Source organism: Eptatretus burgeri, chromosome 14 (genome assembly GCF_056783735.1).
Source record: "Eptatretus burgeri isolate ZD-2024b chromosome 14, Ebu_testis_v1, whole genome shotgun sequence".
NCBI classification, from domain to species: domain Eukaryota; kingdom Metazoa; phylum Chordata; class Myxini; order Myxiniformes; family Myxinidae; genus Eptatretus; species Eptatretus burgeri.
The window spans coordinates 26,524,170-26,541,646 of NC_140974.1; the positions used below are offsets into that span (position 1 = coordinate 26,524,170).

General features: G+C 42.6%; 1 protein-coding gene across 3 annotated transcripts in view; it reads right to left on the bottom strand.

Moving 5' to 3' along the window:
* LOC147012842 (dedicator of cytokinesis protein 9-like) overlaps window positions 1–17,477 on the bottom strand; it is a 230,821-nt gene that overhangs the window by 15,853 nt on the left and 197,491 nt on the right. For 2 of the 3 annotated variants that reach the window (XR_015051080.1, XM_085854116.1), the window contains exons 34-39: window positions 9,365–9,541; window positions 9,094–9,187; window positions 8,828–8,894; window positions 8,665–8,715; window positions 8,322–8,455; window positions 5,676–5,773 (exon numbers count right to left, since the gene is read on the bottom strand). Coding sequence is in view for 2 of the 3 variants with exons in the window: in XM_085854116.1 (XP_085710242.1) it covers window positions 5,676–5,773; window positions 8,322–8,455; window positions 8,665–8,715; window positions 8,828–8,894; window positions 9,094–9,187; window positions 9,365–9,541 (621 nt within the window). In the remaining variant the exon portion in view is untranslated. Of the gene's footprint in view, window positions 1–5,675; window positions 5,774–8,321; window positions 8,456–8,664; window positions 8,716–8,827; window positions 8,895–9,093; window positions 9,188–9,364; window positions 9,542–13,113; window positions 13,242–17,477 lie in introns of those variants that run through there. The other variant, XM_085854117.1, reaches the window with a different exon arrangement.

Below are 17,477 nucleotides of genomic sequence, written 5' to 3' on the forward strand. Positions count from 1 at the left end.
ACCATATAACAAGGTAGGAGACACGAGGGGCGGAAGAGGGAAGCACAGAATAGGGGGAAGAGACAATAGGATATCTATTAAAGGGAGAGGGATGGGGTGGGGTAGATGGGGGTAAACAAGATGGTACTACAGGGACTTTCAGGAAGGAAAGTGATCTTTCAGTGATCTTCACCACAGCCTGATGGAGTACTGCTCTCCCCTCTGGGGTGGTGCTCCCACCTCTCACCTTTCTCGGCTTCACACTGTGGGGTTTTGATCCTCCTTTCTTGACTTTTGGTTCTTTTCCTTTCTGGAGTTTTAGTCCTCCCTTCATGTACATAATAAATACATGAGCGCGAATGATATGAATAAGATAAAATACAAGCTAGGAGGCGACGATGGTTCAAGCCCCTGTCACACCTTGACGATTTAGCCAGCGTATGGCAACGTATCAAAATTTATCTAAAACGCTGACCTATTTTTTTTCCAGTTTTGGGAGTATTGTTACGGCTGTGGAAATTCGCAATACACCATAAAGGGTCCTTAGATCAGTTATGACGATAAGTAATTGTGTAGTTAGATTTCCCCACCGTTGTTTAGAGGGAATTTCCGTGTTCACCGGGCTGCGATCCTTTGAGATAGCCGTTTTTCTTTTCTCTGTCATTATTTTGGACCAATCATTCCCCAACAACGAAATCGCCACCACCAACAACGCCCCCGAACAACTACACCAAACCGCCACGACCTTCACCTCCACAACCCCACCCCGCAAACATCTCCTCACCGCCATTCTCAAACCACGCCTGCCAACAACCAAACCATCACAGCAAACCCCCCACCACCTTCACCTTTCTTCCTCCACAACCATCAACCACACCACCTGTCAACACCGAACGTCATGCTGTCCAAAGCCCATTCGGTGATTGTTACCAAACGCGTCGTGCCACGAGTGCACATGGATCCTTTTGGGAGAGGAAAAACGGATCAGGAGAGGTTCACGCCCCTTTCCGTCCGTCCAATGGCTGAGCGTCTGGCGGTGTGGCCCCGCCTCCAAACGCGAAACATATGGATCCCTATTTGGAGAGAGAAACAGATCAGGAGAGGTTCACGCCCCCTTTCCGTCCATCCCATGGTTGAACATCGGGCAGCGTAGCCCCGCCTCTAAACGCGATTTGATCCGCGTATTTGCATAAACGCCCCTCCCCCGGGCTATATAAGAGCGAACGCGGCGCGGCTCGAGGTCAGTCGGTGGAGCCGTGAGTCTGGGGGAGTCGGAGAAGTCGGCAGTGAAGGATATACGGGGACGGACGGTGGAAAGGAAGAAGCTCGAAGCAGGCAGTGCAGACGGGGCCCGATCGACGAACGGGAGACGGAGCTCGGAGTGGAGGTCGAGGGGCGAGTTGCGGAGTGGAGCAGGGACGCGGAGGAAGGTTCGGGGGTGAGGGTTCGCCGGAGTCAGTGCGGTCCCGAGGCCCCGCTCGGGGGTACCCAGCGTCAGCCATTCCCCTCGCCCCATCCCGAGCAACAAGAACCTTCCCCATCCCGGGCATCAACAATTCCCCCCATCCACGCTGAGATAGCGCCGGTAACCCCATCCGTTCCCCACCCCAACCGTGGTGCCGACCCAGAAACACGTGCTTGCGCAGAGCACGACAGAGGGAGCTCACTGGCCACGCCAGGGGCACGGACTCAGGCGCGTTACGCTGACATTGCGACTCGCCCGCCATCGCGCCACGAGCGCGCGGGTGAGACCACTTCGGTCTCGTGGACCTGGCCGCTCAACCAGGTCCCACGCGCATTTGGTCCACGGACCTGTCTGCCTCCTTGCCTATGAGGGCGGCTTTTGTTTTCTTTGCTTTTTGTGTAAATGTATGTGTGGCACCAGTCTTGTAAGTAAACCTGTTTAAGTGTGCTGAAAATAATTGCCCTTTTTATTCGGTTGTAACTCTGCGTTGTGTTCTTGCTTTGACTGTATACGTGCATTGTTTTTGTATAACTGTAAATATGTGCTTGTCTGAGTGTGGAATAAAATGTGCTTGTTAAATTGTGACCCGTTTCGTTGCGTCCTTTCCTTTGTTTGAAAGTTCCATCTTGCATCACGGAAGGGATTGGTAGTGGGTTTAGACACCCAGTAAGTAATCTCAACCGTCGAGGTCGGTGATAACTCCGCTCGGTTATCCCCTTAGCATGGAACGAGCCACTTAAGCGGTTCGTGTCCGGAGCCGACCTGCGGCATGGTACAACTCCTCGGTACACTACCCGCGCGGGAACTTAGGAATATCGACATTCGGCGATTCACCCTATTCTGCGCGGGTAGAATGCGGACTGGGTTGTGGTGAGGTTAAACCCCCACCCGTGACTGGCTCCTGGCGGTAGTTCCAGGAGGGTCATGACTGAATTGTCTGTCCGGTGGGCGACATGGCTGCTATTAGAGTTACGCGGCCGATCGCACGCCGGGCGGACTGAAATTCGTAACAGTATAATAGTGTATTCATAACGAGTTGGACGTATGCATAACGTATTAGTAACGTACACAGAACGTTTCGATAATTTATAGATAAATTATACCAAGGAATGTTAAGCGTGTTGTCGGCGTTCACAACTTATGCCCAACGATAGTCTAACTTATGCATAGCGCGGCAGCGTATCGCCGACGATCACGTGGCGTAGCCTATAAAAAGGCTGCCGCTCGACGATTCAAATCATAACCGCACTAGACATCAAAGTGTCAACATCACGGTCATCCCGAAGAAAACTTCGAAGAACTCCTCGTTCCGGAGTTCCACCATGAGATGGTCATACATGCCAAACTGCCATCGCCTCCTGATCCATGGTCTCACCCAGTTCCTTCTCCTCCGTTCACCTCTTCTTCTCCTGGCTCTATTGGCACGCAACTGGTACAGTGTCAAATCGATGAGGTCATGTTGATGTTGGAGGACAGCTAGTCGGTATTCTCGTCTCAGCCTTGCCGGATCCTCCATCTCTCGGATGACATGGACATCTGCTCACCATGGAGTCTGGAACACTGACGGGTTCCTCCTGTGAATCCCATTTTTATATACCAATTCCCCTAAACGCTACCAATACGCCATTATACGGTATCTATAAGTCAGAAACACGTTCAGTAAGTTCTGTGGTCATCCGGAAGACGTCAAATACGTCTACATACGTCAATATGCGTTGGAGATACGTTACACATAGGTTCAAAGCACGTTACTCATAGGTGAGAAATCAGTTTCGGGTATGCCAGACATTACCTCGACGTATTTCGACTTATGAGTAACTTACAAGTAACGTGTGTCGACGTGTATCAACGATCGCATAACGTGCCTTCAACTTATGGCCAGCGTATGCAGAACATGCACAAAATTTGTCGATGAGCTCGGTGTACTACGACGTATGCCAGCATGCTTCAGCGTGCTCTTAACATATACAAAACTTACCCATAACGTATTCGACGTGTGCCAGCGTATTCGCCAAATTTTTCATACGTCGGCATACGTTGGCTAAAACGTCAAGGTGTTACAGCGGCTTCATGAGCGGTATTTGACGATGTAAATTGTTTCAGAAGTCAAGGATGAGACAATGTGATCATTTTTGACCAAGTTATAAAAATGATCAAAATGATGTGGTACGAGTGACGGGTTATTAGCTGCAAAATGTCGAAAACCTGGTTTCGTTCAACAACTTTCAAAATTTGACCTTTGCATAACCTTTAAAGGTCACAAAACAATGTTGTGGACATTAATATAAGGAAACAGGATACGTGCTATAGCTTATTGGAGTTCGTTCGTCGAAGAAGGTCGAAAACCCAGCTTGATTCCCACAACTTTGAAAATTTGACCTTTGTGGCCTTTAAAGGTCAAAGGTCATGAATTATGACCTTTGGTGCAAAACGTCCTCTTGAACATTCCAGGAACAATATAACGTCATATAGGCTATATGGCATTTCGCACTCCTCGGATTATCCATACTTTGATGAAATCAGCGTAAAAACAAACTTGAAGGGGGCGCCACGGGCAAGGTGTTTGAGATAGAGCAAAATGGTTTCAAGACTTTAGGTGAGGAATGACCTCAAGATTATGCATAAAAAATATTGTCATCCTCGCTCTCAAAGTTTGGGCGGTCGTATGATTTTTATGTCAAAATTCACAATTTTCTAAGTTTTTGACCTTGTGACCTTGACCTTGGGACGAAAATGAAAAATCAGACAACGACAAGTTTTGGATAATTCATTTTGCTATTCAAATACCGAAGAATACATTCCATTCAGTCAATTCCCGAGAAGAAGATAGATTTTTAATCCGACTACCCCCTAAAAATGGCTATTTTTGGGGCGTGGCTCCACCCACAATGGTGGTAGCACACCCTCATCCAGGAAAACACAACTCGACATCGATATCAAACACATAACCAAGTTTCATCAAGAACGGATCAAAGTGCACGGAGTTATGCACTGGACAGACAAACACACAGACAGACAGACGTCAGACACACAGACATAACGAATATAGTGGCCACTCTGGCTGGCGCTTGTGAACCAAAAAGGCGCGTGATGAGACGTCTCACTGTATTGCAAAGTCTCAGTCTCACTTCATAGTTTTTCTCGATCGTAGCTGCTACCCTACTATCTGTCACTGCCCATTTCTTCAAAACCTATCTTCTCCCTCAAAATTGACTGAATCAAACTGAATTTTTTATATATTGTACATATGTCCAATGTGCACAATTTCTCGAGTGGGAATTTCGATCAAAAAAATCGAAAAAAAATATGAAAAAAAACAAAAATTACAAGTGGGCGTGGCTCCGCCCACTATGGGTGTGGGATGCCCATCGCCAGGAAGACAAAACGAGGCATTGATATCAACATCATATTCAAGTTTCATCCAAATCGGATCACATTCCACGAAATTGTGCTCTGGACAGACAGACAGACATACATACAGACACACAGACACAACGAATATAGTGGTCACTCTGGCTGGTGCTCGTGAACCAATACATCTTTCTGAGGGAATGGCTCTGACACAAATTAAAGGATTCGAACAAAACAGCCTGTTTCATGAAGTGATCATGGAAATTTTTCACAACGACGTGTATAATCTATAATAATAACTAGAAGGGTACTCGGTGGAGCACATACCTCCGCCACGTTATGCCTGATCCACGAGAACATACCGGGCCCAATACATTTTTGAAATCTCATGCTATAAAGTACGATATCGTTTTTGTCCCGATCTCTCAATAGTGAAAAATCACTTGAAAGATTAAATAATTCCCGTATCTAGATCCAGATTCAGATCCTCACCAAAATCGAATCAATTTGTCGTGGCCACACACCCAACCTGCCCAGCAAGTTTCATCTGAATCCTCCACAACTTTTTAAGATACCGTGCTATATATCGTTTTTGGCCCAATCTCTCAATGGTGAAGAATCACTTAAAAATTATAGTAGTCGGATCCGGATGCGGATCTTCACCAAAATCTCATCAGTTCGTCCTTGTCACACACCCAACCTGCCCACCAAATTTCATCCACACCCGTCCACAACTTTTTAAAGATATCCTGCACACTGACAGACAAACAGACAGACAGACAGACAGACAGAGAGGGGTGAAAACATAACCTCCTTCACCTTCGGTGGTGGAGGTAATAATGAATGAACTGTTCATGTAAAACAGGTTGTTGATAATCACCTTGTGATGAGTCGTGAAGAGATCTAAAACATCAAGGATGGTAAGACAGACCTCAGTGGAAAGATGAGCGGCCAGCAAGGCTTCACTGACCTCCACACCTGTGCACATGAGAAAGAATATGAAAGGTTACCTCACGCACGGCAACAGTTTTCAGGACATCGAATTGAATGAACAGACGAGTAAGACAAAATGGACTGCGCAATACAACTGCGAGCCAAGCCAACAGCCTGGTGTAGAACTCGCAATTAACATTACATAAGCAGGAGGCAAAAAAGAACCAATTCAGGGGGGACACAAACAAGCAGTATTCGTCTTCTTTTATTCTTTTTTTGGTGTTCATAGTCAAGGCTCATGGAATAGCTAGAACACAGAATGGATCAGGAGGCAACATAACAAAAGGAACAGCAGAAGGAGGAGTGGGAAATGTCAAGAGCAGAGCAGGGGAAGAAAATAGACAGACAAACAAGCAAGGGATGCAGGTAAAGATGATAGTAGGGGAGAACGCAGGAGGTGGACAGGATGGATATACAAAAACAAAATTTTGAGAGGGATGGGGGGGGGTGGTTTAACAGGTGGAGAAAAGCTCATGATTTTTGGATGGGGGATGATTTGAGATGGTGGTGAACAGCTGTCTTGAAGACATGGAGGGAAGAATGAGATTGAAGAGAGTGTGGGAGGTGGTTCCACAAGTGGGGAAAAAAGAGGAACAAATGAGTGGAGGTGAGCAGTGGTTCTAGATTTTGACAGTTTCACCAGGAGGAGTATACTGGAGGACTGCGTGCATCTTTCAGTTACCTGGGGAGGGGGAGGGGGTGGCATGGGGGTGGACAAAGCACAGAGAGGGCAGAGGGTGCAAAACCAGGAAGCAGGTGGAAGAAAACAGAGAGACCACCGACCTAGTGGTGATGGCAAAGGTATAGGCCCACAGACTCAACTTCATCATGAGAGATTCCAATTATATTGAATATCATCAAGCTGAGCAAGATGTGAGGCAAGGGACCCAGTCCAGAGAGTGGAGCAGAATTCCATCAAACTGTGGCTGAAAGCCTTACAGGTGGATATGGAGCTCAGATGTGCCAAGGAAGAACTTTGCTTTATAGAGGATGCCAAGTCAACATCTGGCTTTGGAGGTCAACTTCGAATTGTGGCTTGCCAAAGAGAGATCATGGTTGAGAGTGAGACCCAAGAGTTTGAATGACTGAACTTCTTTGCGAGTGTTGTTGAGCAAGTTGATGGGAGGGTTTGCAGTATGGTCCTTGAGGAGAAAGAGTGAGTGAATGTGTGGTCTGACTTTGTTCAAACAAGGCACAAACACAGTACATGTTGGCATACATGTGTACCCCACTTTAATTAGCGATCTGATCAAGGATGGCCGACTGGTAGACTGGCAGCCATGTTCGTTGTACATAAATATGGGCTGGCCGGCCCTTTAACTCCATGCAGAAAAATTACTAAAACAATGGGGACCATAACATTTTATGGCTTTTTAAACTTGTTTTCTTTCCCATCAGCTCTGCGACCAGCACAATGTGTTGGGTGGTCACAGTTCTTCACTTGGGAAGACTTTGCAATTCTTTGCTTCTTTTACATATTCTTTCCTATCCATGATGTAATCCAACTGTTTCTCCACCACCACTATTGTAGGTTACAAGGTGGTTCCTACGTTTTTTTTATACCAAGTGATGAGTACCGCATTACCAATTGATATGCCGTTGGATCTTCAAGAGCATGACTCCATCTTCGTTTACTTCTCCAAGACCATTTCCACTACAAATATCCTAATATCCCACTCCTTCTCTCCACACTTATTCATTTCGGTCACCTGCCACCACTAATCTGTCACCACTTGGTATTGTTTGCATTAAATTGTCCATCTGTTCCCACGATTCTACTTTCTCCTCAGATCCACACCAAATCCGTGGTGCACAACTGACTATGGTTCACATTTCACCCTGAATTTCCAGTTTTACTTTGAACAATTCTGTCACTAATTCTATCCACTGTCAGTACCGAGTCCTTCATTTCTTCACATCGTACGACTCCAACACCAGTTCTTCTCCAATCATGTCCACAGTAATCAAGTTTATGTCCACGACCAATTTTTCATGCTTTGTTTCCCTTTCAATCTGTTTCCTGAAGACATGATTTTATACCTTTTCTCACCACCATGTCGGCTATTTCACTACTTCCTATCAAGCTACCAACATTTAGACTTGCTATTTTAAGTTTGGTCACCTTTTTGCCTCCCCTTCTAACCTCCTCCTTTGGCCATCTTCATCCACTGGATGGTAGCCCATGCTCATTTCTCACAAGGTTTAGGTGGGGACCCACGCATCGCTTATAGGACATGGCCTACAATCGGTGCCAATCCCATTCATATCAACAATTATTTGGATTCCTTTCTCCAGGTTTTACAGTCGGATGCCTTTCCTGCTGATAACTCTCCCCATTTATCTGGGATTGGGACCCACACTGATTCAGAATACCTTGCCTGCACCAGTGGCTGAGTTTGACATGACAAACAGTACGAAGACTTAATGCACCTGGTCCCTTCATACGGAGGCTAAGCAGAGTCATGCGTGATTAGCCTCGAGTTAATTACCATTTAAATCATCCAAAGAGTTTGAGCTACGTGACGCTCCATACCATCATGAGAACGAACTCGTGCAGTTCTGGGAATCCCATGAGCAGATCGACGAGTGGGTAGAGTTTGGGATCGGCGAACGAGCGCCGCTGTGTGGCTGCGAGATCGTTGATGATGTGTTTGGTCTGATGCGGTGCTGAGAGTGAAGAAGATGAAGAATGTTGTGAAATCATGTACTTAAATTGCAATAAAAAACTCCAACTTTGAGCAAGTAAAAACAATATAATTTTAACGCCAATACAATAATACATGTAATCCAAAATCCAAATAAATGAATCTGTTATCACAGGCGTGTTAAAACTAAAAGGAGGTGAAAACCTCATTCTTGCAGATTCCTCTTTTTACCTGGTGCCGTGATGGTTTTTCCCACAGTACTTGAAATGTTTCACACACATCCTGATCAAAATAATGGAAGGTTAGAACGAAGGTTGGGTTTTTGATTACATTCTAATAACCCGAAGTTTAGTATTTTGTTAATTAGGGGTTGTTATCCAAATACAAAACTCACTCGAGTAGGCTGAAGAATCCGGGAATGTTGGCCGGAGAGAGCTGCTTCCAGTAAGCAAGCAAGGCATCTGGAAATGCACATGATTTGCGAATTATAAAGGACTGAGTACACAAGGAAGAGGAAATTTCAGAATGTTGGGAAGACATCTGTAAATCATCCATGTCAGAAAAAAAAAAGAAAGCATACACATCCATTAAACGAGGACTGCTTGAAAATGACTCTGATGCCTAATCTAACATAAGCCTGGAGGTTGAGGCTGAACACACCTGGAGGTATGTGCTTGAGAATGTGGAGGAAAACAAGGAGCAGGGACCGTACTTCGCTCTTCGTCAACTTCTCTTGTTGAAGCACCAACGAACTCTACACAACAAAAATAAGAGTAAAATGAAGGCCTCAGAAAATGCTTTTTCGAGTGCACAATGTTTTTGGAATGTGGGATGGGCACCAAATTCTGGCTGAGTGCTCAGGATGAAGATTGCACAATTAGTAGAATAGCACAGAGTTCAAAGGCTGAATGGTGTCGGTCACATCACGTACACAATCCATCGTACTGCGTCTCTCTGCGACACTGCCGACCGAATCGATGCTCGTGACCGATATACGTGATTCACTCGACCGCAGGGTGCCGCCTGCTTGGAATGAGAAAGCAGGCAACTCTAGGCCGAGGCCTGCACTCCGAGGGGGGCCAGCTGGAAGTATTTCTTCTTTGCAGTTCTACAAAAGAAAGGGAATAAGTTATTGCTTTTTACGCCAACATGATAAAGGGAGGCCAAGCTGTCTCAGGATTAACACACTCAACATATTGTCACCTAGCACAATTTACATTCACTTGTATTATCTTACTCCTTTTATGATCATTTAGGCTCCTCAATCGTAAGCTGCAGGTCCGTGTGAGGGTTGTGGTGCAGATGACATTGGCAGTGGTGTGGGTGTTATGGGTGCATGCAGTGGCGGTCATTAGATGGAGAAAGGAGGTAGGCCAGTGAGATCGTTTCTTTAAATCAGGGACGAGGTTATTGGTATGTGGACTCTTCCTTTTGTGGTAGGTACCGAAAATAAATATCAGATTTTGTGTTGTTTCAGAGGGGTGGGTGTTGAGGGATATTGATGGAATATTGGATGATGTTTTGACTGGTCATGGTAGAGGGACATTAGTTCTGGTGTATGGACTGTTGTCCCACACCCATGGTGTCCCACACACGGGAAACAAACTGTGTGGGTAGAGTATACTCGGAGTACTTTAAGATAAGGTACAAATTGTTGGGGGTATAGATCAATTAGGGGGTGGGGTGGATGGGGAGTTAGCAAGGGTCAATGCACTTTTTTGCTGGGATTCTCCCGAGAATGTGTGACAGTGGAGAATTTTCAAGAAAGCGATAAATATTAATTTGTGGTTGGAGGATTAGTGTGGGAAACATGAAAATTTGAGGATTGTTGAAAATTTGGCTCAAATTGGCCTATTGGCCTTTGTAGACCTTTTTGGTCGACCCAATTTTAAGAAACTTCAATTTTGGACTGTTGCAGGGTCGGTGACATTAATCTCTGAAAATTTCAGAATGATCAGTTGAGTGGTTTGGGCTGGAGGCGAGTGGACAAAGACACAAACAAACAAACACACAAAAAAAACAAACGGAGGCGATCAATCACAAACGGATCAACAAACACAAAAATACTTGTCAAATAATTTTTTTTTGCCAAGTAGTAACAAAATCGACTGACCAATATACTTGAAAAATCTTCGATTTTGCAAATAACCAAACGGAGTGAAAACTGAGTACGCCCTTCCTCTGGCGCCTGGCAATGGCATCATGCATCGCCTGGATATGGAGTTGGGACAGAGCGGTGTACAATAACAGCAAGACACTCTTTAAGTATAGAAGTGGTAAGGAAAGGGTTAATCGGAGTGTGGGCCCAATGAGGAATCAAAATCAGAGAAACTTCCAAACATTGAGAGTATCTATCTCGGGGGTGAGTGACGGCTTTTAGAGGAAATCCAAGTGGGAGTAGAGGAAGTGAAAAAGCAGATCAGAGGTGGAAGGAAGGAAAAAACTGGAAAAATGGAAGGAGGTGGGCTTGGGTGTGTGCGGAGGACAGGAGGGGAAGAGTGTGAGGGTTAACGGGTGTAGAAAATAACATGGTTTTGGATGGGGGATGATCTGAGATGGCGGTAAACAGCTGTCTTGAAGACCTGGAGGGAAAATGAGATTGAAGAGGATGTGGAAGTTGATTCCACAGGTGGTGGGGGGGGGGAGGGGGGAAGAGGAACACATGAGTGTAGGTGTGCAGTGATCCTGGATTTAGGTAGTTTTACCAGAACGGGGTTGATGTTGGACTGTGTGCGCCCTGAAGAAACATGGGTGGGGGGTGGGGGGGTGACAAAGCACGGAAAGAGCAGAGGGTGCAATATCAGAAAGAAAGTGCGAGAAGACAGAGCGACCACCGAGCTGTCTGTGATGGCGAAGTAATTGGCCCGTAGACCCAGCTTGATCGTGGGACATTCTTTGTTGCTACATGAAAGGTAATATTAAATGATCTCTGACCCCATTCCTTAGTTGGTGTAGGGAATTGTTTTAGGTCCCTACAAAACGGGAGAAGGATCTGGGGGTGGCAATAGATATGTGGGGGTGGGGGGAGGGGTGAGAGGGGTGTAAGCAGAGAGGATAGTGCCAGGTATATATAGGTAAAGCAAACAGGGTTTTGGGTTGTATTCATATCAGGATAAATTTCTAAATCAAAAGAGGAAGTGTTAACATTGCATAGACATTCCGTGGGGATTCCTCATCTGGAATATCATGTAGATTTGGTCACCACTTCGGAGGAAGGACATACATTAGCTACCCGAGTGAGGGTTCATAAGAGAGCACTCAATTAATTCCGGGCCTAGCTCGACTCAGCTCGGTCTGGCTGAAGGAGACAGGAGTTCATGCATTATAATGGAGGTGACTGGGAGGGGATTTTATTGAGATGTTTAAGATAATGAAGGGTTGAGACAAAATAAGTGCAGAAGATTTTTTCAGTAGAATTGACAGTGACAGGACAAGGGGTCACAGTTTAATAGTAAAGAAGAGGATTGTTTAGGCTGTAGTAAGACAAGGGTCTTTCACTTAGAGAGTGGAGAATGCATGGAATGGTCTCCCTTCAAGGGTAGTGATAGTCGGTTGAGTGACTCATTTTAAAATTGAGTTTGATACGTACCTGGAAGTAATAGGGATAACGAAGTACTAAGATGTCAGCAGTAGGGTGATTATACTGATTCTGGCTCACTTTTCCCCATGTAAATGAATGGGGGATTTTCAGCGAATCATATTTTTTTCCCTAACAAATAAACCCCCTTTTTATCCCAAGGTATATTTATTTGTCTCCCCTTTTAACCTAGGGACACTTTTTTTCAAATAACCAATGCGACAAGATAAAGATTTGTTCAAGTAGCAAAGTAGTAATATGATTTGTTAAAGGTGAATCCAAAGAAATATCTGAAACGTTGAAGCCTCGGGACACTCTTTTTCAAATAACCGATGCATATTGTTTAGCTCACTCATTGAACCTACAAAGATTTGTTCATTCTCAAATTCCTTCAATAGTTTAATTTTCTTTGCACAATAATCCCCATCTAAAATATTTCAAAACAAAACATTTGAATCTTTATATTTTTAAGATACCCGTTTTGTGCCATTACGAAATGATAAACTTCTCTTTATGATCTCATCTGACCACCTCCTGAGCCTCAGATTATTTTTTTGTATAAGCCACGCCCACTTCTCATAAGCCCCGCCCACTTTCCTCTAAGCCCCGCCCACTTTCATGAGGTATTTTTCGTAAGCAACGCCCACTTTTCCTATGTCCCGCCCCCTTTTGCTAAGCCCCGCCTACTCTTACATCATTTCCAGTTCATCTCTGACAAATAAATCGCTAGAAAATTCCAGCATGTTATGGTTTTTAAAAATTTCCCAACGAAGGCTTGCCTGGGCTTGCCCAGGGAATTTCCGAAGGAAACCACACCCACCAGTCTTTCCCTATAAAAGCCTCAAGCCCAGGCTCCATTTTAAACATATTTTTTTTGCTGGCAATGGTGTGCTGTGTGTTTGCTTGGAGCTCTACTACTTGTATGGAACTAAACCTTCAAGTTGATGAACTGGATTCAAACCTCTTATCCATTGAGGTAAGATTTTATTTCCCTATTTTTAGTTCCTTTTAAACATCGACTCATTTAATAATTAAATAACTTAATTAATACATTATTATTTTCTCTCACAGGAAATTGTATCTGAAATGCAATATGAAAATACCGATTTTGCCACAACTTGGGGCGAAATTGTTGGCTTGGTTGAAGACCTTATGAGCGACCAAGACCCACAGAACGAGCTCGATCTTGATGACCCAACCAAAGAGTTATACCTTGGAGACCAGCAAAATCCTGAAAAAGAGTTTTACAGCAATAGTACTCATTGCGAGTTATCAAGACAATACCCACTGAACAAGTTATACCTTGATGAGCCAGAATACAAGTTTTACCTTGGAGACTCACAAATTTTGAAAAAATCAGTAAATGAGTTCTGCCTTGATGGTTTAAATAACTACCTTGGAGACTCAGGAAAAGGGTTCTGCCAAGATGGTTCTAAATATGGGGCCTACCTTGGAGACTCACAAATTTTGAAAAAATTAGTAAATGAGTTATCCTTGGTGGTTTTAAATATGAAACCTACCTCGGAGACCTCACAAATTTTGAAAAAATCAGTAAATGAGTTCTGCCTTGATGGTTTAAATAACTACCTTGGAGACTCAGGAAAAGGGTTCTGCCAAGATGGTTCTAAATATGGGACCTACCTTGGAGACTCACAAATTTTGAAAAAAATCAGGAAATGAGTTATCCTTTAGAGACTTTGTAAGTTGGTTTTATTTTGGAGACTTGAAATGTGGGTTCTGGCTTGATAACTCACAATGTGATACATATCTTGGAAACTCAACAGGAATGTGGTTATACCTTGAAGACTTGGAAAGTTGGGTTTATTTTGGAGACTTGAAACTTTTTTGGAGACTTTTATTTATTTATTTATTATTATTTTATTTATTTATATTTTGGAGACTTTTGGAGTTGCTATCACTCTTTGGGATCTAAACCTATCGATGTAGTTCTTTGTCAGATGGTGCTTGATGGGAGCAAGATCAAGAAAGTTCTGGGAAGAAAGTGCAGGCTTACTCCTCCTTTCTACGTCATCAAACCTGAAAGCCTTAAAAGACAGAATTGGAAGAAGAGAAGAAAAAAAAAAACGTAAAAAATATATATAGGTGGAAATCTCATTTTGAAAAAGATATTGTGTTGGGCGAGGATTGAGTTGGGGTTGAGATTTTGAATGTGAGGGTTGGGGTTGAGATTTTGAATGTGAGGGTTGGGACACACACACACATACATACACGCACGCACGCACCAACAAACAAAGTTAAGCCTTGACTATTCAGTTGAGTATTCTGTGTTTGGGGTTCACATATCTAAGAACGTCCCCCTTGACACATTATATACTGTTATACACCTCGGACTTGGCCCTCGAGTGTCCACAACGGTGTATAAGAGGAGGGAGTGAAGCGCCAACTCATTGCACACACATTATATACTGTTATACACCTCGGACTTGGCCCTCGAGTGTCCACAACGGTGTATAGGAGGAGGGAGTGAAGGGCCAACTCATTGCTCCCATTGCACACACATTATATACTGTTATACACCTCGGACTTGGCTCTCGAGTGTCCACAACGGTGTATAGTAGGAGGGAGTGAAGCGCCAACCCATTGCTCCCATTACACACACACACACACACACACACACACACACACACACACACACACACACACACACACACACACACACACACACACACACACACACACACACACACACACACACACACACACACGCACACACACACGCACATACACACACACATCAACAAACAAAAGTTAAGCCTTGACTATTCAGTTGAGGATTCTGTGTGTGGGGTTCACAGATCTAAGAACATCCCCCCTTGACACACATTATATACTGTTATACACCTCGGACTTGGCCCTCTAGTGTCCACAAAGGTGTATAGTAGGAGGGAGTGAAGGGACAACCCATTGCTCCCATGGGTATTATCTGCTTAGTTTTGTCTTTTGTAATTCCTGTGAATAAAATGAACCTAAAATCTCTTCCCCTTCCAAATCATATATCTTATAAGTCCAAGGAACCGTATCTATTACATAAACAATTTAAAAAAGTTCGTTCGTCCATCGTTTAGTATAACCCTTTTCAAAATGAGATTTCCACCTATATATTCTTACGATATCACCAACTTGAACTTAGGTTTTCTGACATTAATCTCTTTTTCATATTTTAATTTTGTAAATGTTTCTGATGGTTTCATATTTGTGAACGTGTGAATCGTGTCATTATACTTATCCACAATATCCTGAATAAAAGATGACCATTGTTGTGAACCGAGTTGTGTGAATTTTTTATATAATCTCTCTTTTAAGGTACGATTAAAACGTTCAACAACAACTGCCTTCCCTTCATTAAAGGTACTGTATAATGTAATACTGTTATATTTTAGAAAATTCATAAATGTCTTGTTATAAAACTCTCCACCCTCATCAGTCCACAATTTTTTAGGTTTTCTCTTACTTTTATTAAATATCTGTTGAAAGGCTAACATAAGAGTATTACCTGTTTTGTTTTTTAAAGGGACAACCCATGCGTATCTACTCCTCAAATCAATAACGGTTAAAGCATACTTGTACCCCTTATCATTATTGAGTTCAATCAAATCAGCGGACCAGATATAATCAACTTCCTTGGAATATACCTTCCTTCTACGAAACTTTGTGAATATTGGTTTATGTAATTCATCAGCTAATTGCTCTTCAGTCTTAATGTCATCATTAGAGCCTATAAGCTTTTTGAATTTCCAAGTCCAAGTTTCAATTTAGCACTGATCATCTTCTTCACAATGAACCGATCAACTTTTTCTCTCAAGGTTGGATTTTGTATCAGAGACAAATTATACAGCATTTCTCTATCGGCTTCATGCTTCTCTTCCAAAGTTGTGGTATTCCCATAATCAATATCGTGTCTCATGCACACTTCATCAACTCTATTGATGGGTTTACTCCATGATTTAGGATTGTCTGCCTCATCTCATCTTTTATCCAAGTTTGTGCCTGGACCACAGAAAGAATACCCTGGTAGATGTAATTCCCCTGGTATTCCAGTAGTTGTAAATTTACTTCCTGATAAAAACTTTTGTATATCTCCTCCTAGTTTGTGTTTGGAGATTAATTGATTTTTTTTGAACCACACACCGAACGTATACCTTTTCGTATAACCCTGTTATTTTTACTTTTAATGTAAGAAATATTTTTAGTATTAGTTTTCTTTTGACATTTGAGACAATAACTCATTTATTTATGAGAAAAATTCCTGCAGAGTGCAAAAACCTTTTTAGTTTCCAACATGCACATTTGAATCTTGATTTTTAAAACATAAAGAATCCTTAGAAATGCTTTCACTCTATCCTCCATTTATTTAAGAAAAAAAAAAAAAAGAAAAACTTGAATTGAAATGAATATCTTGTCGATGTCAATAGTCTTGTTGAAAATATTGCATATAGACTTGTTAATTCTTTGTTTTCCTCCTCGGTGGGTTGAGTTATTTTCTGTAATACCCCCAATCTTTTTTTTAATCTCATCGGTTTCCATATTTTCATATTTATTTAGTTTCGCTCTTTCCTCCCTCTCCTCCCTCTCCTCCCTCTCCTTCTCTCTCTTCTCTCTCCTTCTCTCTTCTCCCTCTCCTCCTTCTCTCTCTTCTCTCTTTCCTCCTTCTCTTTCTTCTCCCTCTCCTTCTCTCTCTTCTCCTTTTCCTCCTCTTCCCTCTCTTCTTCAACTCCTTCCTCATCCCTTATTATCCTTGAATCGCTTACACCCCATAGAATATCATACATATATTGATCAGGATTTCTTGTTATTCCTGAATCCAAAATAATTTTTTTTACAACAGGAAAACAATAAAATTTCTTTTGAATTTCTAAAAGAGCCTTACCTTTTCTTAACTTTATAATTTTTTCATTATTTAACATTCTAATTAAATCTAAAGTTGTCGGTTTATCAACATCAGCATAATGCCAATCTTTTATTGAAAATACCTCATTCTTATGTTATAGAACATATTTATTAAAATACCGAATACCCTTTTCTTGAAGGTATGCTTGGACACAGAAATGATAATTTTCTTGAAGCCTTCTTGCTGTCATTTATGAATTAGAAATATATGTTAGAATAATATTATGGCACAAAACACCTTCCCATCTTCCCATAGTTAAATTATTTTGTATTTCCTTACTTATTATATATAATCCTGTTTTTTCTGTTTTCATGATATAAACAAGGGCAAAACCATTATTATATTTACCCTTATTAAATTCTTTTATTTGTTGCTTACTAATCGTGGCTCCACAAAACTTATTCTCCATACCAAGTGGATAATATTCTTCCTTATGAGACTGATTTAATTGTTCCAGGTCTTCGAGGTCAATTTTAAATGACCAATTATACCCTAAATCATTCATATCATACCCCCATTGTTCTATTCTCATACAAACGATATGCCCTTCTTTCTAAA